The sequence below is a fragment of the Carcharodon carcharias genome, chromosome 6, assembly GCF_017639515.1.
Source record: "Carcharodon carcharias isolate sCarCar2 chromosome 6, sCarCar2.pri, whole genome shotgun sequence".
NCBI classification, from domain to species: Eukaryota; Metazoa; Chordata; class Chondrichthyes; order Lamniformes; family Lamnidae; genus Carcharodon; species Carcharodon carcharias.
This window is the reverse complement of record NC_054472.1, coordinates 86,813,577-86,840,980: the sequence shown is the minus strand read 5'-3', so window position 1 is coordinate 86,840,980 and position 27,404 is coordinate 86,813,577. Positions and strand designations below refer to the sequence as shown.

Below are 27,404 nucleotides of genomic sequence, written 5' to 3'. Positions count from 1 at the left end.
ATTGTGATGTATTGCAAGCAATACATTGCAAAATGCAGGTCTTATTAATTTGCAGAATAAAAATGAAAAGCCCACTGCACGCTGCATTTTCTATTAAAGTCCATAGATCATATCTTGTCAGGTTGAGTTCATTAAATTCTCAATGGCTAAATGTTTTTTATGAGTTTTATAAAGTCAGGGATTAGGCTGTACCGTAGCCTATTTGTTCCAAATCTCAGTTGCGGAATGGTGTCTATTCCCCTTAATTCCACTACACATTTATTTTCATGTGGTTGTGACAAGAGATAGTGGCAGTGGGATGTGGGATTCAAGAGTTTTTGAGCAAAGTCCAGACAGAGCTTTTTCCACCTTACAGCAAGGGAACACGTATTAAGTTGTTTGATTGTGTCAGAGTAGCTTTGGTACACATTACCTAGGATTAGTTTCAGCGCTCATTTTTAGCACACGTTCGAGCTTGTTCACATGCTCTTTCATAGGTCCAACATTCTAATTGGTGCTGCGTTTTCATCAATGGATCTTATGTACCTATTAAGCACATTGAATAGGTCAGTTTAAGATACATTGTCAAGCTTGAGAAGACGTAGCATGTGAAGTCATTGATTTTCTCTCTTAACAATTTCATGCATATGGTAATCTCATTTGAGATCATTTTTGAATGTAGATTTCTAATAGTTTAATGTTGTGCAAGCTTAGCATTGTCTAAGTTGACGAGACGAGAGTCCCAAAGGTTGCACTTTTGGGGGTTCAGCCTCATGTGGCTCACTGTTGCCCATTCACTCAGTGAAGTGATTGCCCCTTAAATGTGACCCTTAATTATGACGCGGGTCAGGTCATCCACATATTTATAGCAATGGATAGGTGCGGTGTGCAGTTGGTAAAGCTGAGTTATTTAAAAATCCCAAAGGGAAGCTTTAAACAACTGTCATAACTTATATTCTTAAGTGGTATGTTTGAGATGCAGCTTTAAATTCCAGAATCAGACCACCAGTTCTCGAGAGGTTTTTATATCAAATTACATGAGACATTTATTAATTTACACAAGTTAAATATATACACATGGCTACAAATTACTACTCTCATAACTTTTAACAAATTCCCAAACTAATCTCCAATAAGGCAACAGCAACTCATAGACTTTAAACAGACACCAGGCAAAGCATTTTCACCTTACAAGTTCAAAATGAGGTTTCTCTCAGTTTGGTTCCTTTGTAGACACAGTGGTGGACTTACAGGCTTTGATCTTACATTGCCTCTGCCCTGCACACAAACTGCTATCGGTTATACCCAGCACATCTCATTGAATGTAAATTCTCATTGTATCACCAGCCCCTTTGAACTGTAACTCTTCTAACAATAAAACCCCTTTCATGGTACCAATTTATTGGTAATATAAACATTGCTTGGTCTATGCTAGCTAGGTGTCAGATTTTACTCCCTTTCTTGAATGCTGTATTCAACAAAATGCAAATGTACACTACCTGTCTTACATCTCAAAACTAATATACATCAAAGCACCCAGACTAGCTGGCTTTAATCCAATTAAGACACACCCACAGACTAAACCTGTATTTTAAAAGCAAAATAATTTCCATAATATACGTTAATAGCTTCACGACATCCCCCTCCCTATTGAAAAATGAACCGTCACAATTCTAAAAGACAGCATCATTTTAATAACCTGTCTCACACTATCTTCTATATTTATTACACTATTACATTACCAGATGCATGCATTAACATAACTATGGGCAACATTTTTCCCCTGTTGGGGGGGTTGTGCAGGCGAGGGTGGGTAAATTCCTGATTGGTGCACCCGGTTGGGGGCGCGCCACCATTTTACGTGGGCGGGCCAATTAAGGCCCACCCAGCGTGATGTGCAGCAAGAAGCACCGTGCACTCCCTGTGAGGGCGGGTGGTTCCCTGAGCCATGAGTGCACTCCTTCGCACATGCGCGCAAAAAAGCGCACAAATCTTCCTGAGGCAAAGTGCTGCCTCAAGGAGATCAGCTCACATGTGAAAAGCTGTTTAAACAATAGGAAAAATTTCGCTGCCACGTTCCCATATTTGACACCGCCACATGAGTTGGAACATGTCCATAACTTTTAAAATATTCTGAAATTTTTAAATCCCTCATGAAACCTCATCCCGCCTGTGGATGATGTTTCACGTTTTTTCAGAAGCCTGACAGAGCTTCCGGTCTGCCTGCCAACCTTAAGGGTTGGACATTGATGATTTCAATTACTTTTTCAGTGGCCTTGATAAGCTGTTGCCAGTCTGAAAATGTAAATGACGTGTGTGACGTCGGAACACCCGCCCGACATCACCCCGCATCATTTTACACGTCGTCGAGCAGGCCCTGCCTGCCGCTCGCCGACCGGAAAATGCAGTCCACGTACACACAAGTCCTTAGTATCAACAGAAATCATTCCAGCTCTGTGCCTAGGTTTCAAAAATGTCCAATTTTTCTTCAAGCTGCAAATTCTTGGTAATGCATCTATGAACAGATTTTCTCTTCCAGCAATATGTATAATCCGTGGATTAAATGATTGTAATAATGGACTCCATCTGAAAAGCCTTGTACTTTTGTCTCAAAATTTGTCCAAAAACTTTATAGGATTATGATCTGTATAAACAATTGTTTCTGGTGAATTGTTTGCAGCATAAATTTCAAAATGCTGCAATGCTAGCATCAAACCAAAAGTCTCTTTTTCAATCGTTGAATATCTTCTCTGTTGTACCTTCAGCTTCCATGAAAAATACCCTATCGCCAGTGTCATCTTCGTGTAACAGTATAGCCCCAATGCCTATATCACTTGCGTCAATGACCAACTTGAATTGCTTGGCATATTGGATACTGCCAAAACTGGTGTCGTATTTCATGCAGTTTTTAAACTATTGAATGCCTTCTGACACTCCTGTGTCCATTGAAACTTCTTGTTCTTTTTTAGTAGTTCAGTTAGTAGAGCAACCACTCAGCTAAAATTTGGTACAAATTTCCTGTTAAAACCCACTCATGCCCAGAAATCTCAGAACTTCTCATTTTGTTGTAAGCACTGGGAAATCCACGATAGCCTTGACTTTCGCATCTCTCGGAGCCACCTTACCATGTCCAGTGATGTGGCCTGGATGCATAACTTGTGCTTTTGTAAATTCACGTTTAGCCAAGTTCATCAGCAAATTAGCTGCTTGTAGGTGAGTAGATAATTCTTCCAGATGATGTAATGTACCCCCCATGTCCGACTGAAAATGATTAGATCATCAATATAAACAGCACGGTTGCTGCAATTACTTTGTTTTTTTTGTCTCTGAAATGTCACGGGTGCATTCTTCATATCAAATGGCATAACTTTAAACTAATATGGTCCACTTGGCTTTACAAAAGCTGATATCTCCTTTGCTCTCTCTGACAATAGTACCTACCAACATCTTTTGAGCAAGTCAATCTTTGTGATAAAGTTTGATTGTCCCACTTTCTCAATGCAATCTTACAACTGTGGTATTGGATATGAATCCGCATTCACCTTTCGATGGTTCACGTACAGTCTTTGTGTTCGGCACCAGTACAATAGACGAATTCCAGTTACTGCAGCTAGACTCAACAATATCATTTTGAAGCATGAAATCAATTTATTTTCGTACTTGTGGTAACTTTGCTGGATTTAATCTATAAGGATGTTGCCTTATTGAAGATGAAATTTTCATATATACATCATTATAGCTGAATGAGTCTTTACCAACTTATTTCCACAAATAGGTTTGTGTGACTGCAATAGCTTTTCCAAATCACTTTGACACTTGCTTGGAAGGTAACTCAATATTTCATTTAAATTTTCAAGTACCCCTTCATTATCTAATTTGATTAGAAGAAAATTAATTTCAGTGTTCTGCACTTCTACCTCTTTCTCATCATCCACCATCACTAATACCTCTTTTTGTTCCTCTTCCCTGTCAAAGTACTTTTTAAGCATATTTACATGATGCACCCGCTGCTTCTTTCTTCTATCTGGAGTATTTATTAAATAATTTACTCCACTCAATTTCTTTTCAATCCTGTAAGGTCCATTAAATCTTGCATTTAATGAATCACCTAGGACTGGTTACAAAACTAGTACTTTCTCTTCAGAAACAAAACTGTGAGTTTTAGCTTTCTTGTCTGCTTTCACTTTCTTCACTTGCTGTGATGTCGTTAAATGTTCCCTAGCCAACTCAAATGCTCTGATCATTCTTTTCCTGAAATTTGATATGTAATCCAGCAGAATAGTTTCTGGATTTGACCCACCAATTTCTCACAAATCAATTTCAGTGGTCCCCTTACATCATGACCATAAACTAGTTTAAAAGTCTAAAACCAGTGGATGCATTAAGAGCATCTCTAATAGCAAATAATAAAAATGGAATTTCTGTATCCCAATCCTGTGCATAATCCTGACAGTACGCTCTTATCACAGTTTTTAAAGTTTGATGCCATCTTTCCAAAGCTCCTTGTGACCCTGGATGATAAGCTGTTGACTTAAACTGTTTTAACCCCAAACTGTTCATTACTTTCTTAAACAGTTGTGACGTGAAATGTGGCCCCTGATCTGATTGTATTTCCTTAGGTAAACCATATCTTCTGAAAAATTTAATTAACTCCTCCACAATCTTCTCAGTTATAATATTTCTTAAAGGTATCGCGTCAGGAAAACTGGTAGACACGTCCATTATTGTTACTAAATACTGATTTCCACTTTTAGTCTTGGGTTGGGGGGGTGTTCTGCACAATCAATCATGACCCTGGTAAAAGGTTCTTCAAAAGTTGGTATTTGGAGTAAAGGCGCTGACTTAATCACTGCTTGTGGCTTTCCTGTTATTTGACACGTATAACAGGTTCTACAGAATTTGACTACATCCTTATGCAATCCTGGCCAAAAAAATACCTCTATCTTTTCCTGTGTTTTCCTAATTCCTAAACGTCCCCTCAATGGAATTTCATGAGCAATCCTCAGAATATTATTTCTATACCCAAATGGGATCACAATCTGATGCATATCCCTCCAGCTTTTATTTGCTGAGACATGATCTGACTTCCACTTGCTCATTAACATATCTCCTCGAAGATAATAACATACTGGAATACATTTTGCTTCTGTTTCTGAATAAGCTTTCTGATGTAACTGCTTTAATTGCAAATTATTTTTCTGTAACTCCACTAACCCCTTTGAGATAAACACTTCAGCTGAATTGTCCTGTAATCCTTCCTCCTGAACAATGTTATCAAATACTGTGCCAGCTAATTGGATTTCAACACTTTCTTCTTGCCTTTGAACTGCTTGCTTATCTCATTTGTCTTGTTCTTCCCTATGAGCCTTTGATCTCGTTACAACATAATCGGGAAACAATTCAGGATGTTCCTTCAGTAACACCCCTGTTGAAAACACTTCTACAGGCTGCTCGCTTACCATAGGCATCACCCACATTTTCGATCCAGCTACATCATTACCCAGAATAAACTGAACCCCTGCAATGGGCCGTTTTTCCACCACTCCAACTATAACTTCACCTGTCTTTTATTCGCTCTTTAAATTTACCTTCCACAATGGAATAGATTTAGCATCTCCATGAACCCCCTTTATTATTACCTGCTCCTGCAATACTCCCTTTGAATAGCAAGTATCACTATCCTACAACATTAAGGATTGACTAGCCCCTGTGTCTCTTAACATTTTAACATCTTTACCTACTCCACCCTGTACATATGGAAAGACTTTCTCTTCACATACAAAGTCTTTGAACCTTTCTGCAAACTACTCCTCAGAATTCTCTTGAGTAAATTGTGAACACATTCCCACTTCTTCACCTTTCATTGATTCTCCTTGTTCACAAACCATTGGTTTCTCCTGTGCCTCAACCTCAGAACCCACAGTACTTTTACTTCCAGAGCTATTCATTGCCCCAACAATTCCAACAGATTTTTCCTACAATCTCCAACACACTGACTTCGTGTGCCCCACTTTATTACAATGAAAACACCTCAATTTTTGAATGTCACTTCTACCTTCAGCATCTTCCTTTTTATTCTGAGGGAAAAAAACTTCCTGGGAACTTCCAGCTAGTCCTTCTCTCCCCAGACTACCTACCTTCCTTTCACCTTCCTACTTTTTATCCTTGTCCAATTTGAAAGGGTGATGAAAAAATGTTTTAGCTCTATGAACTAACTCATAATCATCAGCTATCTCTGCTGCTTGTCTTACAGAATCAACCCTCCGTTCTTCCACATGAGTTCTCACTACCAAAGGGATTGAATCTTTAAATTCTTCCAAAAGAGTTACTTCCCTAAGAGCTGCATAGATTGTCTTTGTTTTTAACTCTCATATCCACCAATCAAAATTACTTTATTTTACCCCTTCAAACTCAGCATACGTTTGCCCGGACTGTTTTCTCATATTCCTAAATTTCTGCCTGTATGCTTCAGGGACCAACACTTGTGTGCTCAAAATAGCCTTTTTCACCACATCATAATTCACCGATATTTCTCTTGAAAGTGAAGCATATACCTCAAGCGCCGTGCCTAACATCTTAGACTGTAATAATAACATCCTGTTTTCCTGTGGCCATTTGATCTGTTTAGCTAGTTTCTCAAACAAAATAAATGTCTTTTTCCTCAAACTTTGGAAGAGCTTGTACAAATTTAAACATCTGCCTGCTGGGCTCTACTCTGAAGATAAGCCCTTCATCACCTATTGGCATCCCCTATTTAACTGCCAACATTTTCAGTTGGAATTCTCTCTTTCTTTTTCTTTTTCTCTTTCCTCCTTCTCTATCTTCGCAATTTCTAATTCCCTTTTAAAAGCCATTTCTCTGTCTTTTGCCTCTAATTCAAGTTTTTCCTGTTCCTTTGCTTGTTCAAATTCAAGCATCTTCATTTGCAACTGAAGCCTGACTACCTCCACCTGTGACTCACTAGTATCAGGTTTCACTTCCAACTGTAGGAGCTGTGCTATACTTTTAATTATATCTGATTTCTTAGCACCCTCAGGTAACCCCAATTTTAACTTATCTGCCAGCTCTGTTAACTTACTTTTGATTATTTTTTCCAACCCAAGCAGAATTACCTCTCCTACTCCCAGACAAGTCTTAGTAATTGCCAAAACCATCTTGCAGTCTCACCACTTCTAAAATACACCACCAACTCCTGAATTCAAAGTGCTTCTCGTACTCGTAACCTTGAGATTCAAGACCAATTCCAAACCAATCAAGGGATTAGAAATATTTTTATCCCGCTAGAGCCCCCACTTGTTATGACCCAGCAGTTGGTAAAGCTGAGTTATTTACAAATCCCAGAGGGAAACTTTAAACAACTGTCATAGCCAATATTTTCAAGTGGTATGTTTGAGATGCAGCTTTAAACTCAAGAATCAGACCACCAGTTCTTGAGAGGTTTTTGTATTAAACTAAATGAAACATTTTATTAAATTGCAATACATTAAACGCACACACATGGCTACAAATTTCTGCTATCATAACTTTTAACAAATTCCTAAACTTATCTCCACTAAGGCAACAGCATTCCACAGACTTTAAGCAGATACCAAGCAACGCATTTTCACCTTACAAATTCAAAATGAGGTTCCTTTCACTTTGGTTCCTTTGCAGACACAGTGGCAGGCTTACAGGATTTGATCTTACATTGCCTCTGCCCTGCACACACAAAACTGCTATCATTTATACCCAGCACATATCATTGAATGTAAAAGGAATATACTGCAGATGCTGGAAATCTGAAACAAAAACAAGAATAGCTGGAAAAACTCAGCAGTTCTGACTGCATCTGCGGAGAGGAAGACAGTTAATGTTTCGAGTCCGTATGATGAAGAGTCATACAGACTTCAAACGTTAACTGTCTTCCTCTTCGCAGATGCTGTCAGACCTGGTGAGTTTTTCCAGCTATTTTTGTTTTTGTGCCATTGAATGTAAATTCTCATTTGAACTCTTTGAACTCCCCCTCTTCTAACAATAAAACCCCTTTCATAGTACCAATTTTATTAGTGATATAAACATTGTTTAGTCTGTGCTAGCTAGGTGCCAGATTTCACTCCCCTTCTTGAATGCTCTATTCAACAAAATGCAAATGCCTCTCTTACATCTCAAAACTTGTATACATCAAAACACCCAGACTTGCAGGCTTTAATCCAATTAAATCCAATCGCACCCATAGACTAAATCTCTATTTTAAAATAAAAATAATTTCCAATAATATACATTAATAGCTTCGTGTTAGGTGATATCAATACAGGTATTTGTTATGATGGTTAAAAATATAATAAGGCCTAATTTGGTTCCTCATGGCACTCCTGCATGTAGTGTTATCCAGTTGGAAACACTTATTCCTATCAAACTCATTGTTGCTGATCGTTGAAAACGTCTGAGATCCAGTGTTTGGATGACTGGCTCATTCCTAATTGAATGAGATCGTTGATTGTGATGTTATAATCTACACAGTCAAATGCTTTGCTAAAATCAGTTGACGCTACTGCTGAAGATGTTTTCTGTTTGTCTGCATTAAGATCCAGCTGATTGAGGAGATCCATGACACAAGGAACTAAGTTCTTGTATCAAACTTACAGGGATGCTGTCAGGTGCTTCTTCTCATGGTACATTTATGGCTTATAGTTCAAGGTAAACCTGCCATGATTGCACTATAGGGCAAAGTTTTGTGGATGGCATGTAAGCTGGGTACTATGTCCAAAGAGAGAGAGAGAGAGAGATGGGATGTCAAGAGGACATAGTTACTTAGTCTTAGTTCCTCCAGTTCCTGTGGAACAATGGACAGCAAGACTCTGCCAAAAGACCCGGTCCATTGCAATTTCGTTTGCTGCAGCCCAGATGGCGTCCTGCTCTTAAAGGTCATCCTTAACTGTACTTCACCTGCTGTTCTATGGCTGACCTAGTCTTCTTCTCCACTTTCTGGTGTCCATTCTACTGTTCTTGGGTGGAGCGTACATCTGGGAAGTGAAATGTGTGTCTCACTAGTCTCAGTTGTTTCTCCATCACGATATCCTGCAGGAGCTTCTGACCAGTTCTGTGTAGCACTTCTTCATTGATGACATTATTTCACTATGTGATGTCCAGGATCTTGTCCAGGAAAGCTATTGAAAGTCATCCAATTTAAGTGACACCTTTGCTGTTGTCTTCCATGCTGGCATAGATTGCAATTGGTACTACTAAGGACATGTGGAGTTGAAGAGGAGGCTGCTTCATGAGGAATTGATGCAAAATGGCCATTGATACAGTCCGTGATATCCACAAGATTATCGTTATGTACGTTAATCGGGAGTTCATGAGGGATGTCAGATGTCATCAAACGTATCCCTCTATACCATTCCGCTGGATCATTCTGCTTCAAGTTCTGGATTCGCTCAGAATAAAAAATGTGCTTCACATTGATAATCGTATGGTTCACACCTTGTTTTGCCAGTGTCTATACAGACTGGTGTTATCATGGTGATAAGCAGACTGCCATTTGTGAATCATCCTTTTGATGCTAGCTGTCACCTAGGGCATGTCAGATACATGACACTTTGTATTTTGTGTTGGGGAATGTTTCTCAACAGCACAGCTTAAGGGTGTTGTAGTATATCTGGTACTGTGATCGGCATCTTCATTATGGGTGATCTTAAACCATCCATGAGTTGTGATCCATCTGTTGAATGTTGACATGCCACTGTCTTTCACCAGGCACGTTAGACATGTTTTTCAGTCTGATTTGGGAGACTGCAGGCACTGTTGCGGCTTCCAACAAGCAGTGGTATGATCACTATTGCCAAGTGGAACTAGAGTTTCAACCTCTTTGTACAGTGATGACATAGCTTTGTTTGTAATGATCTTATCTAAAGGGTACTCTCCACTTGTTGGGTTTTTTACAATCTGTACTAAATTCAGGTCACGTAGAATTTGATCAATGTTAAGCTGATTAAATTCTCTCATTATGACAATGGAGGCATATGGGTGACGTGAATTAAGAGTGTCCATTGTTAATTGAATATGATCAATCAACAATTCCACAATAGCATTATCTGGCTGGGGGTGGTAGACTATCACAATGAAGACAAACAAAATAGCTCAAGGTAATCTTGCAGATCTCACTTTAATCCAAAAAACTTCAAGGTGCCCTGAATTTCAGTGAAAAGTGTCACATCTATATCATTATTTACGTAAAATGCCACTCCATCCCCAATGTGATGAACTCTTGGTTTCAACAAAACAGTGTAATCTGAAATGGATACATTATCAGGTGGTAGATCTGATCGGTTCCATGTTTCAGTCACTGCCACAATATGATAATTTCCTTAAATTACAGTTGATCAAAATTCATCAAATTTATGTTTGAATATTGAGCATTACACAGCAAAAAGGTGGGCAATCTTACGAAGGTTCTTGTTGTAGTTGGGATCCTCGTTAGGTTTCTTAGAGTAGTGTGTTGCCAGGGAGTCTAAGTGGGCCTGTAGCCAAAAACAATAGAAGTATGGCATCGGATATGGTGTCCTGCCTTTCTTCCACTATATTGTGTGTTGTCAGGCAGGTACTCCAGGTTGAAGGCGGTTCCATGGGTCCCTTAAATGCCGCCTCTGTTTTAACAAATGTGCTCATCACTGCTCTTGCTGTCTTTCTCATTCCTTTGTACTCAAGTCCTTTTAAATTCAGTTGTGAAGATACACTGGAGCCAAAAGTGTACCCTGAAAGAGCAGGCACCCGGGACTGTATTCACCTCCTGCTCTGGCCTTCTGCTCTCCCCTGCTGGCCTCCAGCTCTCCCTCATTGGCTTCTGGCACTCCCTGTCTAGTTTCCTGTTCTCCCCCACTGGCCTCTAGCCTTGCCCCGCTGGCCACCAGCTTTCCCTGCTGGCCACCTGCTTCCCCCCCACCACTGCCCTCCTCTCCACTGCTCGCTCTCTCTTACTTGCAGAATATATTCTATTAGGCTTTGATAACTTCAGTTTTGCATTTGAAATAGAAAATAATTAACCTGAGAGTGAATGAAAATTGCTATAATAATGCAGCCGTGCAATAATTATCTATTAGTGCAAAATTAATTGATGTTATCAACAACTGTTATTCTTTTTACAAACAATGTTTGATCTACTGAAGAGCAACAACATAATTGTAGGGTTGATGCATGCAAAGGAAAAGCACATTCCTTTTAATAATGAGCCATTACGAGGAATTTTAGATTATGTACTTCCCTAATCCCCTTTTATGTTTATACATGTATGGTTTGTAAAGCTAAGATTTTTTTGAATAAATTACAATTTTGAAGATGATGTTTTGAAAGCTTGCCACGTTGAACTGTATTATTTTGATTATTAATCTTATTGGTAGTTTTTAGGAAACCTAGAATTAAATTTAAGTAACAGTAATGATGCAAATCGCACTGCTTGGCATATGAGAGGTTCCATCTTCAAGGTACAATGAACAATGAAAAAATGGACCAGTTATGTTAATTGCTTTCTATTCCCTTCTGTTCACATTTATTGGAACTGCTCAATTGAGCACACAGCCAAAGAATCTCCAAACAATTGAACAGCAACCAATCCAGTTCTACTATTTCACTGCATTTTGGAATGTTTATTTTGAAGATGTAGATGTATTTTTCCTTTATAGCCTTTTTATTATCTTTGCTATATCATTATTTACTCTACAGTCCCTACTCCTTTTTTTTTTCGAATATGTAACAGCAGCTGGGCCTCAGTTTAACGTTTCATCTGAAAGAGAGCACCTCCTGCATAGCAGGCGTCAGTACTGCAGTGATAGTCAGGATTATCTGTTCAAGCCTCAGGAGTGGTACTTGAACACACAATATTCTGACTCAGAGTCAAGAGTCACACTGGCACCTATATATTTATATAATAGAACACTGTTATGATATGAAATCATTAATTAACGTTAAAGGGGAAAAGAAAGAAAATGGATTGATGAGCGTCTAATCTCATCTTATTCATTCCTGGACAATTTATTGGTTTGCTGAATATTATTCTTGGAAAAATCTGAGGAGCACATGGTGTTCTTACGGAGAAGAGTAACAGTATAGTTTGCTGCTGCAGTATAGTGTCACGTCATGAAACCAAACACTAATAAAAAATGTTGATAATTCTAAAATTTTCATTGTTGGATAGAATTCAAGAAGGAAATGGAGTCGGAGGTCAATTGCACGACACAGCTCCGGATTCATGTGCAGAGGGATCCATGGAATCTACCTTGGGGTGTGCACAACCTCATACAGGCTATTACAAGATTTGTGGAAGGTTTGTAACAAATGCTCACAAATTCTGAAATTTATTATAATAGTTATAAAGAATAACGTTTTTGCGATGATGACTTCAAGGCCAGGATTTTCCAGGACTTCTGGCTGGGCCGCCGAACTTCCCGCGCTAAATCTTTAAATATGTAACAGACAAGATGTGCTCATTTAAGAAGCACCAATTAATAATTTAAAAAATAATTTTGACATTGCTGACAGATAAGGTAGGTTGATTTTTAATGTTAAAAGCATTGCTATTTAAAATGACTTTTTATATAAATGTTGCTTTCTTTAGGCCACACTTTTTACTGTTGGCACAGTAAACAGTATATCATAATATGCCATACAACCTATGTTATTCAGTTTTTATCCTGATTTCATTGGTTATGACATCATTCTGAAAACATAAGAGGGAAAATGTATGATGACAAACAGATTGTCTTAAAATAGAAGTATTTATAGAAATATAGTAAAGTGACAACAATTTGATAAGAATAATAGTGTTTGGTGGAGATTTGTGCTATATTGTGGCTCCTAACAGCCTTCTGCTTTGCTTACATAAATCTTTTGCAATGTGACATATATAATTAATCATGCCTTTACATGAAACAAATAATCTTGAAATAGATAGTCAGAGTGACATACTTCCTTGTTCCAGCAGAAGGTACTCATGATAAAGAGGGAAGGAAAGTGAGGTGAGCCAGCAGTATAGGAAAATGGAGCAACAGTACTCTCCGATGAGTTTGTAAATATTATTATTGGCTGTTGTTGTGCATACTACTGACACAATATAGTTCATGCACTTTCTGAGAACTCCTGGATCCTCTGATTGTAGGATGAAGGCCATAAAAATCTGATTCCAAACTCTAATTATTTCTGTCAAACTGAAAATTTAATTTTTTTTCTGTATTCAAATTTAATATTCACCTAATGATCTATTGATTAACATAAATAATTCTCACAAAACAACGTAACATTGAAGGATTAGAATAAGGAAATGAGCAGCTTTCAGTTGATGTCTCACATTCTTTATATTTGTATATCTTTTTGAAGAAGATTGCTCTTCAGGAGGGTTTACTTAGACGGACTGCTACAGAAATTGGTTTAAGTCAGATTTGGTGGCATTAGAGAATGAATTGTGCACCCAGACATGGAGGCCTGAGGGTCATGAGGAATTAGTCCTTGAACCTCATTTAATAATAGCTTTGAGTTGTGGGTTTTTTCACTTTTGGCTGGCTTGAATGTTGGGCTATCCTGCAGGTACGTCTAAGGGAGCCAGTAGTAGTGTGAAGAGGAGTGGTGAGCACAGATGGGCAACGTTCCTCAGTTTTGCTGTGGAGAAGCACATCTGCTCTCACTGGCTCCACATCAAGGTAAATAAAAAAAACTTGCATTTTTTTTCTGTGACATTCAGCAATTCTGTTAAGGACTTTTGATCAAGTTACTGAAGAACTGGAAAACTTAATTTGAGCATCATGAAAGTAGCAAAACAAGCAAAGTACCAATCATTGGATATTTAAATTCAGTCAATGCTACTTTTGGACAGGTGCCAGGGAAGCCTAAAAAGAGCAAAGAGCAATATGGTGGCAGCGATGCCACCAGTGTAAGGCCTGTGCTCCATATCCCTTGATATCCTTATCCAAATAAAAACTGATTTCAGTTTTCAAAATTTCAATTGATCCAGTGTCTAGAGGGTTTTGGAGGAGAGAGTTTGAGATTTTCACAACATCCATGTGAAAAGGTGCTTCCTGATTTCCCTCCTAAATGGCCCACCTTTACTGTTAAGATTATGCCATCTTGTTCTGGATTCCTCCACCAGAAAAAAAAAAGTTTCCCTGCATCTTCCCTATCGAATCTCTGTCATTTCAAAAATCTCAATTAGATTGCCATCAACCTTCTGAGTTCAAGTGAATACAAATCCAATTTATGCAATCCGTGCTTGCGGTTGATACCTGTGTCCAAAATGAAAAACGGTTTCCTTTCCCAGCATTTGGCATGTTGGCTAGCATAGACATGTAGATGATATAAATAAAACTGAAAAACTTGCATAAATATTTTCCCTTCTAATTGTGCATGTCACTATATAAATAACAAATTATTTTCTGTGTAAGAATTGAGGGTGCCTGATTGTTAACTATTGTGAAGCTAGGTTTGGCAACTTGAAAAATGTAATCAGTGCTAATGATGTGCCATTTTAATCTAAGAAATTATCTCCAGTCACTAGTGATCTAGTAGCTGTAAATGTATGCACTGCATTTAAGTGTGTCTCAGGGGTGGAAGGCGATAGCATTTGATTCCTGTCATAATCATGGGCAACTCTCCAGTATAATGATGATGTATGTGGCCCATCTACAATTTAATGGAAATCCCCTGTTCACACACTAGCCAGTTTGAAGTTTGCACTTTTGATTACCTGGATTCAAATTTTAGATGGATTGGTTTCCCCTTGTGATTTACATCACCCAGTCGAAGCTTATGTAGATATTTTTGATTTTCATCTGCAATTAATATATATTCTGTAATAAAGTTGTAGAAGATGTTTATAATCTGTCTTTATTTGAACTGAAGTTTCTGAATCAATGTTCAAAGAATAGAACATACTCTAAGTCTGCCTGGTGCCACAATCATACTTGTACAATGTGCAGTATCTTTGATCTTGGACGAAACGTATCTGAAATTACCCTACCTTTTCAAAGAGAATCCATAAAAATCAAAAGGATTAAATCAATTTGCCTTGTTTGATTGTAGAATGTGCTTTTCAATCCAAGCAATATGGAACATTATAAGGCTCAGTCCCCAGTGTGATCTGAATTAGCTGATATTAGATGAGGTGGCAGTAGTTGAAATACAATTTGCCTCAGCAAGGCTGAGCAAGGGAAGGGAGGGTTAAAAACAGCTACAGTGATGTGTAGTGGAAATCAAAAGATCATTAGTTCAGTGATGTGTAGTGGAAAATATATCAGAATGAGATGTGATGTCTCTTCAGTCAAATGCCCACAATCACCTACTGCCTAGGTAGGTACATAGGTGGGTGAGATACCAGAAGAATGTCTTCACAAGAAGGAAAATTTGAAAGAAATAGGCTGGAATTTTCCATGAATTGCACTAAGTGCAGTGGCGGGCATGAGAAAAGATGTTTTATCCGCCAACTGCAATGGCGGGTCTTTGCGCCGTATCATCCGCTTTCTACCTCATTAATTATGCAGCCACAGGAAACACACTGTTTGACTGGCGGGCAGCCTCTGAATCACCCGCCACACCACTGACTCACAGTCTCCTCACTCCGGGCACCATATTCAAACTGCAGCCACGCAAACAGTTCTCAATGCTTGCAGCCCAGGACTGCTCCAGTGAAGCCAGGATCCTGAAAGCCAAGAAGAGTTCAGTGACCTGGACTGGACTGCCTTTTGGAGGCCCTCCATGATGTCATCTACGCCTGCTCTGGCTGCAGGAGGTCCAGCAAACTCACCACTCCGGCTTGGGAGGCAGTGGCAGTGGTTGCCAGTGCCAACGCTGCACAGTAGAGATTTGCCATCCAGTGCAGAAAGGATGAATGATCTCATCTGTGCCGCCAGGGTAAGTCAATCATCTCATCACTCTAAACTCACACATTCACAAGACCATCCCACATTCACTGCCAGCTCAAGGGACATCACCACTCACTCTCTCACACACACACTCTCACATCTACATCTGGCCTCATCTCTGGAGACTGCCTCCTCAGCCCTTACCATCTTAAGGCCATTTGCACAAATCAACATATGCCTCCTATACACCCCCAGGAATAACCCCCTTCTCCAGTACAGCTCTCGCCCTGCAGCCTCTCCTCTTGCCTGAAGCCACTTCACCCCATTCCCTAAGCAATCCCCAGCCCTGCAGCCATTGAAAAGCCACCCCCGCCTCACCGCTGGCCTGGTAGGTAAAGACTTACCGGTAAGCCCCCCTAAAAGCGATGAGGTGCTGCCTGCAAAGCCTGAAGCTGATGACCATGAGTGCTGCCCGAAGCAAGGTAGGCAAACAAACCTTGCAGTCCCGAGCGAATTGCATGTCGCCTGTTGTGAAACACATCAGCATGGGTGAGCTCATGATCAGTGTGGGGTGGGGGAGGGGTGGGGGGGGGGTGATTCTGGCGAGCAGGGTTTATAATGAGATTCTAACGTTTCGAAATCAGCTTCTCAACGTGCGGTGGTGGGATATGAGGCCTGCCATTGATGAATGGGCCAGATAATCGCAAACTGGTTTTACGACAACGTGAAACGATTTTTGCGATCTCCCAATATTTTCCGCTCCTGCCCACTATGACACCCACCACAAAGGGGAATGGAAAATCCCAACTATAGTGTCAGGTTAACAGAAATTTATTTGCAAAACAGTTTATCAGGCAATGCCCTATAAATATTATACCATTGTATTTGATGCTTTTATTACAAAATCGATACCACAAAACTATTCACATAAAGAATGATAAAAGTACATAAATCGTATAATAATTTTCCCACACCATGTGGATAAAAAAATTGATTGAAACATCACTCAGTGGATTCAGAAATAATAATTATTCTATGAATTTTTATAACCCTTCTGCCATTTCATCATTTTAAGGAAAGATATAGAAATATAGAAAGGTTTATACCTCAGGTGAAGACCATCATGTCAGTGCCACCTAAAAAGATGCATAGGTGGGCAAACCCGCACCTCTCCTCTTTTACACTTAACTCTAACGTCCAACCTGAACCCATTGGGGTGGAGAAAATGGTCAAAGTTCACAACTCAGTACACCTTGGCATTCTTTTATCATTCCATCAGTAACTTACAAACGACAGTACCCTGATCCCTTCAAGTTAAATCAGCACTTATCAATGTGGTTCCCTTAACTTCTGAACTGCACTCACTCTGTTGATCACTCAGAGAAGCATGTTTGCATGTGCGTGGATGTTCAATCCCGTTCATGGTTAACTTTGCAAGCTGCTGTCCCTAAACTCATGTTTCTCATAGTGCAAAAATCACACCTGTGACAATGATTGCCGTAAACCCCTTTCACTTTTGATTGTAGCTTCTTAAATCTTGCAACAATCCCACATCCTGCTTTTGTGAATAGACCATTAATGTATGAAGGTGTTTTGACAGGAAAGATTCTGGCTTATCAGCATCATCAGGTTGGTGAATCAGTTACCCTCTAATGAAACAGCTTTTGAGATTAGCATTTCCAACCAATGTGGGTGCACACCCAGACATCCTGGAACCCACAGCTTGTTAGTTTGTAAGTACTAATTACAATTATACAGTTGACCACTGGAGTTCAATTGTTGGGACAAATCATTTAAATCTTGTACAGATGCATATAGTTGTGTGGCCTCTGCCATCTCTTGAGTAGTATATTCAAGAAGTTACTTCATTGTGTCTGTGTTTTGTTTCATTTCAAGGTTTTTTAAAGTCCAGTTGCAAAGCCCCATGAAATGCTAGGAGGCAATACTTAGCCAATTTCTGAAAATTGTCCATAACAAATGGCCTTTTTCTTTGCAATGATGTCTCTTAACTTTAAATGTTGGCTTCCTTTAAGTTGAATGCATGCTTGTTAAAGAACTGGCTACAAGCGTTATCCAGCCAAACCCCACCTTCTTGTAACCCTATGGATTATGGCACCTCAGATGCATATCTAGGTGTTCTTTAAATGCGATTAGGGTTTTTGCCTCTACACTCTTTCACACAGAAAGTTCCAGACTCCCAACACCCTCTGGTTGAAAAAAATTACTCGACAACTCCCCCCAATCCTTCTCCCAATTACTTTAAATCAATGCCCCCTGGTTATTGACTTTTCTGTTAATGGAAATACGTCCATTTCACTCTATCAAATCCCCTCATAATTTTACACACCTCAATTAAATCTCCCTCTTTTCCAAAGAAAACAACCCAGCCTATCTAACCATTTCTCAGAAATAAAATTCTCCACTCTTGCTAACTTTCTCTTGTATTCCCTCTGTCCCCTCTCAAGTCTGAACACATCTTTCCTTTTTTCATTCTTTCATGGGATTTGAGCATCCCTTGCAAAGCCAGCTTTGGTGCTCATCCTTAGTTGCCATTGAGAAAATGGTGGTGAGCTGCCTTTTTGAACTGCTGGAGTCTATCTCCAAGAATAGATACAGTGCTGGTAGGAAGGAATTTCCAGGTTTTGACCAGTGACACCGAAGAAATGATGATATATTCCAATTCAGGATGGTGTGTGGCTTGGAGGGGAACTTACAGCTGGTGGTGTAACCATGCATCTGCTACCCTTATCCTTCTAAGTGGTAGAGGTTGCAGGTTTAGAAGCTGTTGTCAAAGGAGGCTTGGTGAATTGCTGCAGTGCATCTTATATATGGTACACACTGCTGCCTCTTGGCATTGCTGGTGGAGGGAGTGAATATTTAAGGTGGTGGACGGCGTGCCATTCAAAAGGGCGGCTCTGTCCTGGATGGTGTCGACCTTCTTGAGTGTTGGAGCCACACTCATCCAGACAAATGAAGAGTATTCTATTGTATTCCTAACCTGTGCCTTGTAGATAGTGGACAGGCTTTTGGGAATCAGGAGGGGAGTTACTCGCTGCAGAATTCCCAGTCTCTGACCTGGTCTTGTAGCCACATTATGCAGTGTAGTTCAGTAAAGTGGTGACCAGAACTGTACGCAGTACTTTAGCTGCAGCCTAACTAGTGTTTTCAGCAATTATCTTGCATAACCTCCCTGTTTTTATACCATTGGCCTCAGTCAATGAAGGAAAATATTCCATAGGCCAACTTGACCACCTTTTCCAGCTGTCCAATCTTCAAGGGTCTGGGCACATCATGGTACCTCAGTTCCTCTAACCTTCTCAGAATCTTGCCATTTATTGTGTAATCACTTGCTTTGTTGGCCCTACACAAATACATTACCACGCACTTTTCTGGATTGAATTCCATTTAACATTTTTCTGCCAGCTGACCTGCCCATTGATATCTTCCTGTGGTCTATAGCTTTCTTCCCTACAATCATCCACAAGACCAATTTCTATATCATTTACAATAATCATACTTCCTACTTTTAAGTTTAAATCATTGATTTAAACTATGCACTATGAATTGTAGGAGATTCATACCGAGCCCTGTGGAACTCCATCTGAAACAGCCTTCCAATCCCAAATGTATCACTGACCATAATCCTTTGCTTCCTTAAAAAATTCAGTCAAGTTAGTCAGCAAATCCATGCTGACTGTTCTTGATTAATCCTAAGTATGATTTATGCTGCCTTAAAATTTTTTTGCAATAAATTGCCCACCACCTCTCTCTCATAGGCAGTATCTCGTGATTGAGGACTCAGGTTTGGTAGGTTCTGCAAAGGTTGATAAGTTAGATACATGAGCTACAGACTCTGCCACATGCAGGACCGGTGGTGCTTGAATAGTTGGGTAGATGGGTTGTTTGGAGGTTTGTGCACTCTCCCTAATGCCATGGCTTTGCCTCTGCATATTCCTGATTAAGTCTCTTGATTGTTGGGTGCCTTCCTGAATAAGTCTTCTCCATTTTGGTTGGTCAAAAGCCATGGGCGAGAAATTTCGCCCCATCGGGGGGTTGTGCAGGGGTGGGTGCGAACCTGATCGGCGTCCCTGATCGGGTTTGCGCCGCCATTATACGTGGGTGGGCCAATTAAGGCCCACCCATCGTGACATTCGCCTGGAAGCACTGAGCGCTCTCTGTGCTGGCGGGGGGGATTCCCTGAGTAGTTCCCTGTGCTCTTTCACACATGCACACGAAAAAGCGCCGCAATCTCCCTGAGGCACCTCCGTGCCTCAGGAAGGTTTGTTTCAGTATTAAACTTTTAAATAAAGGATTTTTAAACTTTAGAAACATGCCCCTCATGTGACTGTATCTCATAGCTGGGACATGTTAACGAAATTTTGGAAAAGATTTCACTGATTTTTTAAACACTTCATGAAACCTCATCCCGCCCGTGGATGAGGTTCCATGAAATATGCGAAGGCCGCCTGGGCTCTTCGCCTGCCCACCAACCTTAAGGTTGGACAGGCAGCTCATTTAATTTTTTAAATTAGTTTTTAACAGTCCTTAATAGGCCTTTGACAGTTTGGCAGGCGTGCAGCCGAGTCAGCTGCGCGCCCGCCAAACTGACAATCTAAATGACGCGTGGTGACGTCGGGACACATGCTCGACATCACCACGCATCATTTTACACATCGGCGAGCAAGCCCCGTCCCCTGCTCATTGACGGGAAAATGCTGCCCATGGTCTCCCATGAGTCAACAGGGATATTTGACCTCTTCAGGCACATTCCTAAAGTATTTCCACTGTCTTCCAGCGAGTCTTCTGCCACAACCGAGCTCTGAGTAGAGCCATTGCTTCAGGAGTCTGGTGTCAGATGTGCAAACCATCCCGTCCAGCTGAGCTGGTTTTGAGTGATCAGCTGATCGATGCTGAGCAAGTTGGTTTGGCAAAGAATGCTGCCATTGGACCACCTTTCTTGCCATCAGGTTTGGAGGATCTTAGGAAGATACCACCGAGGACAGCCAAATTTGAGGATGATACTCCACAAGCCTTCATGGTTGACGGAGTCAGAGGCTTTTGTGAGGTCAAGAAAGGCCATGTACAGGGGCTGGTGCTGTTCCTTGCACTTTTGCTAAATTAGTTAGGCTGACTGGCCAATAATTACTTGGTCTATCCCCTCCTCCCTTTTTAAACATTGGTACAGGTTAGCTGCCCTGCAAACCTCTCGCACCATGCCTGTAGCCAGAGAGATTTGGAAAATGATGGTCAGAGCTTCTGCTATTTCTTCTCTTGCTTCCATTAGCAGCCTGGGTTACATTTCATACAGGCCTGCTGATTTGCCCACTATCAATGATACATACAACTTAATATTTCTTCTCTCGTTATGTTTATCCTGTCCAATACTTCACACTCCTCCTTAACAACAATGTCTGTTTCGTCCATCTCTTTTGTAAAAAGGGACACAAAGTATTCATTAAGGACCTTGCCCACATCTTCCACCCCCACTCAGAAGTTAATTTCTTAGTCTCCAATTGCCCCCTACTCTTTCCTTAGTTATCCTCTCGCTCATTATCTATTTATAAAAAATCTTGAGGTTTTCCTGGATTTCACTTGCTGATATTTTTTCATGTCCTCTTTTTTCTTCCCTAATTGCCTTTTTAATTTCACCCCTGCACTTTCGATACTCCTTTCGGCTTTCTGCAGTATTGAGCTTTTGGCATCTGACCCAAGGTTTCTTTTTTGTCTTTTTCTGCTCCAGGGTGGCCTAGAATTATGAGTCCACCCCTTTTCTTTACCAGAAGATATTTGTTCTGAACCCTCTTTGGTTCCTTCTTGAATGTCTTCAGCTGCTCTGGCACTGATTTAATTTCAGATAACTGTTTCCAGTTCATTTTTGACAAATCAGATCTCAGCTTAGTAAAATTGACTTTTCCCCAATTTAAAGCTTTTAACCATGCTTTATCTTTATACCTTTCCATAATGACTCCAATTCTAGCTGAATTATGATCACTGACACTAAAATGCTTTCCCACTGACGCTCTTTCAATGTGCTAGCTTCATTACTTAAAATTAAATCCAGAGCTTCCCTTCTCTTGTTGGGCTTGTTATGTCCTTGCTAAAAATGCTCTCCTGAATGCATTTGAAGAATTCTATGCTCTCCTTACCTCAAAATTTATCCCATTTAATGTTAGAATAGTTGGAATTCCCTATTACTTCCCTTCTGTTTCTGCACTTTGCAGTAAATTGCCTAGATATTTGGTCTTCTGACACCCTCTGATAGCTTGAGGGTTTATGGGTTGAATTTTCCCCGCATCAGGGGGGTTGTGTGGGGGGCAGACAGGAGTAAGTGCAAACCCGATCGGCACCCCTGATTGGGTGCGCACCACCATTTTATGTGGGCGGGCCAAGTAAGGCTGTGCGCTCCCTTTGCAGGCGGGAGGTGGGATTCTCTGAGTCAGGGCCTGTGCTCTTTCGCGTGCACATGCGAAAGAGCACAGAAATCTTCCTGAGGCATGGAGGTGCCTCTGCGAGATTAGTTTAAGTTCTTGAAAATTTAATATAGGGAAAAAAAAATTTTAAGGACATGTCCCCTCATGTGAAACTGTCACATGAGCTGGGACATGTCCATTAATTTTTTCAAAATTTTTTATTTAATTAATAAACCTTTCATGAAACCTCATACCGCCTGTGGATGAGGTTTCATGAAAAATGTGAAGGCCGCTTGGGCTCTTTGCCTGCCCGCCAACCTTTAGGATGGGCAAGCATACTTAACAACTTTAATTACTTTCTTAATGGCCTTAATAGGCCTTTGACAGTTCGGCACCTGCTGAACTGAAAATCTAAATGACGCGCGGTGAAGCTGGGATGTCTGCCCGACGTCAAAGCGCGTAATTTTGCCCGTCAGCGAGTGGGCCCTGACTCCGCTCACCGACCGGAAAATTCTTCCCTATGTTATATTTCCAGCAGTGTGATTGCTCTATTTTTGTTCCTCAGTTCTACTCATTTGATCGTCCTTCTACCATATGATTCTTCCTCACAAATATTATTGTTTCAATGACAAAAACTGCAACCCCTCCCACCGCTTTCCTTTTTTATCCCCTTCTCTATCATGCCTGAAAACCCTGTAACCAGGAATGTTCCACTATGCTCTAGTTTAAGCCGTGTTTCAGTCATAACTATGAGATTATACTTCCAAGTGTCCATTTGTGCACTCAGCTCATCTGCCTTATTCACTAAATTCTTTGCTTTGCAGTATGTGCCACAAATCACTGAACAACTTCTTTGTTATTTATTTTCTAGTCTTTGTTTCCTTGACCGTCCATGCTTGCCTACTAATTTTCTGCCTTCTTTTTACAGCTTTGCTTCTCTTCCTTCTGAATCTATGCTCAGGTTCCCATCTTCCTGCCAAGCTAATTTAAACTCTCCCCAACAGCACTAGCAAAGCTCCCCACCAAGTTACTGGTCCTGGCCCTGTTGAGGTAATCATCTGGCTTGTACAGATCCCACCTCCCCGGAACTGGTCCCAATGTCCCAGGAATCTAAACCCCTCCCTCCTGCACCATCTCTCCAGCCACATATTCAGCATTCACATTCCTTCAATATCTGGACTCACTAGTATTTGACACTAGAAGTAATTGAGAGATTGCTACCTTGAGGTCCTGCTTTTACGTTTCTTTTGCAGCTCCTTGAAATCTGCCTGTAGGACCTCATCCCTCTTTGTACCTGTATCATTGGTTCCAATATGGGTCATGGCCTCAGGTTGTTCACCCTCCCCTCTTGGAATGTTTTCAGTTGCTCAATGCCATCCTTGATCCTGGCATGAGGGAGGCATGTCTATGGCTACAGAAACATAGAAAATAGCAGCAGGAGTAGGTCATTCAGCCCTTCAAGCCTGCTCCGCCATTCAATATGATCATGGCTGATTCTCTATCTCAACACCACATTCCTGCTCTCTCCCATACCCCTTGATGCCTTTAGAGTCTACAAATCTATTTTCTTCTTAAATATATTCAGTGACTTGGCCGCCACAGCCTTCTGTGGTAGAGAATTCCATAGGTTCGCCACCCTCTGAGTGAAGAAGTTTCTCCTCATCACAGTCCTAAATGGTTTACCCCATATTGTGAGATTTTGACCCCTTGTTCTAGACCCCCCAGCCAGGAAACATCATCTCTGCATCCAGTCTGTCCATCCCTGTCAGAGTTTTGTCCATTTCAATGAGATCCCTTCTCAATCTTCTAAACTCCAGTGAATACAGGCCAGCTTGGCCCAATCTCTCTTCATACGGCAATCCTACCATTCCAGGAATCAGTCTGGTGAACCTTCGCTGCACTCCGTCTATGACAAGTATATCCTTTCTTAGGTAAGGAGACCAAAGCTGCACACAATACTCCAGGCGTGGTCTCAACAAGCCCTGTACAGCTGCAGTAAGACATCCTTGCTCCTGTATTCAAGTCCTCTCACAATGAAGGCCAAAATACCATTTGCCTTCTGTCATGAAAGTATAATAATTTTCATAATATTTTTCTGGTTTATTATAAAATAGGTTTATGAGGCATTGTGTTTTTCTGCCTGTGTGTGATTTTATTCTGTTTTGTAGCCAAGCAGACTGTAAGTTGAAGTTATCAAAAGAAGTATAGAAGTGTCTTTGAAATGCTAAGTAGGATAACATGGTTGGGGTTTTAGCATGTAAGGTGTGACAGGAATTTGCATTTTTAGATATATGGAGGGAGGTTTGAATTTCAAAGGGGTTAAGGAGAATAGTGGCAACATGATGAGATTTATATTATGAGAAATGTAAAGTTCCAAGGACATATGGAAACAATGGAATTTGCATATTAAAAAGGGAGAAGCATATATAAAGGAGAATGAGGCTATATGTCAGAGGAAGGCATTGTCAGATCTAACAGAAGTGTGTGAAGAAGCCTTAATGAAGCCTCCAGTATTCACGCATAAGCCTGGTGTCTACAGAAACTGGAGCTGGAGAAAAGGTATTTGGAATTCCACTGTCCAAGGTATTGTGTTAATTTGCTGGATCTGTTTAAAATCTAAAAATCTATTTTTGGACCTCTGCCTTAAAGGGGATGTAACTGGGAGTCAGATTAATTAGAAATTTTAGGATTTATTATAGTAGCAATTTGTAGTTCTGTGTCTATGCTTGAAATCTTTTCTTTTGTTAATAAATATTTTAATTTAGTTTTTTTCATAAAAATTTCTAAAGTCTTAGTGGACTTATTACTTCTGAATTTAGTGCACGCACATCAAAATAAATACAAATTGCAAAACAGTTGTGATAGTGTGATCAAGTTTCCCTCATGGATTTGATCCAATTGCACACATAATCTGCCACATAATAACACATCTTCACCACTTGTTGCACTTGCATGCTCACTTTCAGTGATTGGTATACAAGGACTCCCTGGTCCCTTTGTACATCAGCATTTCCCAACCTAACACCATTTAAATAATACGCTGCCATTCTGTTTTTCCTACCAAAGTGGATAACTTCACACTTATCCACGTCATACTGCATCTACCATGTATTTGCTTACTCACTTAACTTGTCTAAATCTCCTTGAAGCCTCTTAATATCTTCCTCACCATTCACATTCCCACCTAGTTTTGTGTCATCAGCAAACCTGGAAATATTATATTTGGTCTCCTCATCCAAATAATTGATATATATTGTGAAAAGCTGGGGCCCAAGCACTGATCCCTGTGGTACCCCATTAGTCACTGCCTGCCATTCGGAAAATGACCCATTTATTCCTATCCTCTAACCAATTCTCAATCCATGCCAATATATTATGCCCAATCCCATGTGACTTAATTTTGCACACTAACCTCTCATGTAGGACTTTATCAAAAGCTTTCTGAAAATCCATATACACCACATCCACTGGTTCTCCCTTATCTATTCTGCCAGTTCCATTCTCAAAAAACACCAGTAGGTTTGTCAAACATTATTTCCCTTTCAAAAATCCATGTTGACTTTGTCTAATCCCGTTGATATTTTCTAAGTGTCCTGTCATCACATCTTTTATAATAGACTCTAGCATTTTCCCTACTACTGATGGTAGGCTAACCAGTCTGTAACTCCCTGTTTTTTACCCTCCCTAACCATTTCCCTAGCTATTGAATCTCCAATCAGTATTGCTTTCCTGATCCTGCTCCTCCACTTCCAGCACAGCTGAACTACCAATTTACCGTTGTCTTTATTCTGGTTGTATTTGTCAGAGGAACCATCACTCTCACCAGCATTCAGAAATGGATATTGGTTGGAGAGCGAGATGCACTCAGGGGTGCCCTGAACTCCTTGCCTCATCCTACTTGATTGTCTGGCAATTATCCATTCCCCCTGTGCCTGCACACTCTTAAGTTGCAGCCTGACCACCTCTTAAAGTGTGCTGCCTGTGTAGTTCTCAACCTCACGATGCACTGCAGCATCCAGTGCCTGTAGCTCAAGCTCCTCCAGCTGATGACACTTGCTGCACATGTTGTCATCCAAGACACAATGGGCAGAATTTTCCATCTGGCGGGGTGAGGTTGATGGTTGGGGGAGCGGGGGGTGTTGGGTGGGGGGGAGCGGTGGAGCGGATGCGGGCAGGTGCAGTGGCGATTGGGTCTGTGCTGCCATTTTAGCGGCTGGGCCAATTAAGGCCCACTCAGCGTGTTTCGTGGCTCCCGGGGATAGCGGGAGCGGGCAGGCAGCAGCGGATCGGCAATCACCACGGGGTCCAGTGGTGACCCGACAGCCTGTTTAAAGGGCATGCTGCAGCTGCTCCAAGGCTGCTGTACGTGGCCAGAGGTCGGGGCCAAAGCAGGTCCAGGCTGGCCATGCAGGAGGATAGGGCGGGTGGTCAAAGTGTGCCCCGGTTTTCAGATGAGTGCCTTGCTGTCCTCCTCGAGGAGGTGGCAGCCCGGCAGGAGATGCTCGTCCCCCAGGACAGGAGGGGGAGGCCCTCCCACATGACAAAACGGGCATGGGAGGAGGTAGCGGAGGTTGTGAGCTCCCATGACGTGGTGCGACGCACATGGATCCTGTGCCACAAGTGCTTCAGCGATCTGCTGCTCACGGGAAGGGCGAGTAGCATGTTGGCATCGTTCACTTCACCCATCATGTAAGCTTTTGCTCCCCCCACCCCCGGCACCCCACTCATGCCTGGCTGGCCTGAATGAAATGAGCCATTGATGGCATGTGTCCTTAGTGGGTGGGCCCGCAGATATTCCCTGTGCATTGGTCAGCCTGAGAGGGTGATGATGAGTTGGGTTCTGCACCCGCAGCATGTGGTGGACTGAGACCCACATGACTGTGGTGGGGGCAACCTGGAGAATCTGCACCCAGGCACAGTGCTCGAACTCCAGGACATGTCAAAGTCAGGGTGATGATATGGTGGGAGGGGATCATCAAGGTGGCATGGCACAGATCGATCTGCTACCCTCTGCGCTCCACGTCATTGTGCCTCCTTGCTACAGCAGGTTAAACTGTGCACTCCCAAGTGTGACGAAGGCAGCATGTGGCCAAGGGGTGGTGGTGGAAGGACTCACCTGGCATATTTGCAGCAGCAGGGTAAGAATGCACTAGACCCTTGCAATGCCTAACTGGGCTTGGGGAAGACCGGCCGT

At 41.2% G+C, this 27,404-nt stretch overlaps 1 protein-coding gene across 3 annotated transcripts in view; it reads left to right on the top strand.

Moving 5' to 3' along the window:
• The window catches only part of prex2 (phosphatidylinositol-3,4,5-trisphosphate-dependent Rac exchange factor 2), a 775,268-nt gene that overhangs the window by 539,541 nt on the left and 208,323 nt on the right, over positions 1-27,404 (top strand). For all 3 annotated transcript variants that reach the window (XM_041190559.1, XM_041190558.1, XM_041190560.1), the window contains exon 30: positions 12,149-12,277. In XM_041190559.1, the coding sequence (XP_041046493.1) occupies positions 12,149-12,277 (129 nt within the window). The remainder of the gene's footprint in view (positions 1-12,148; positions 12,278-27,404) is intronic.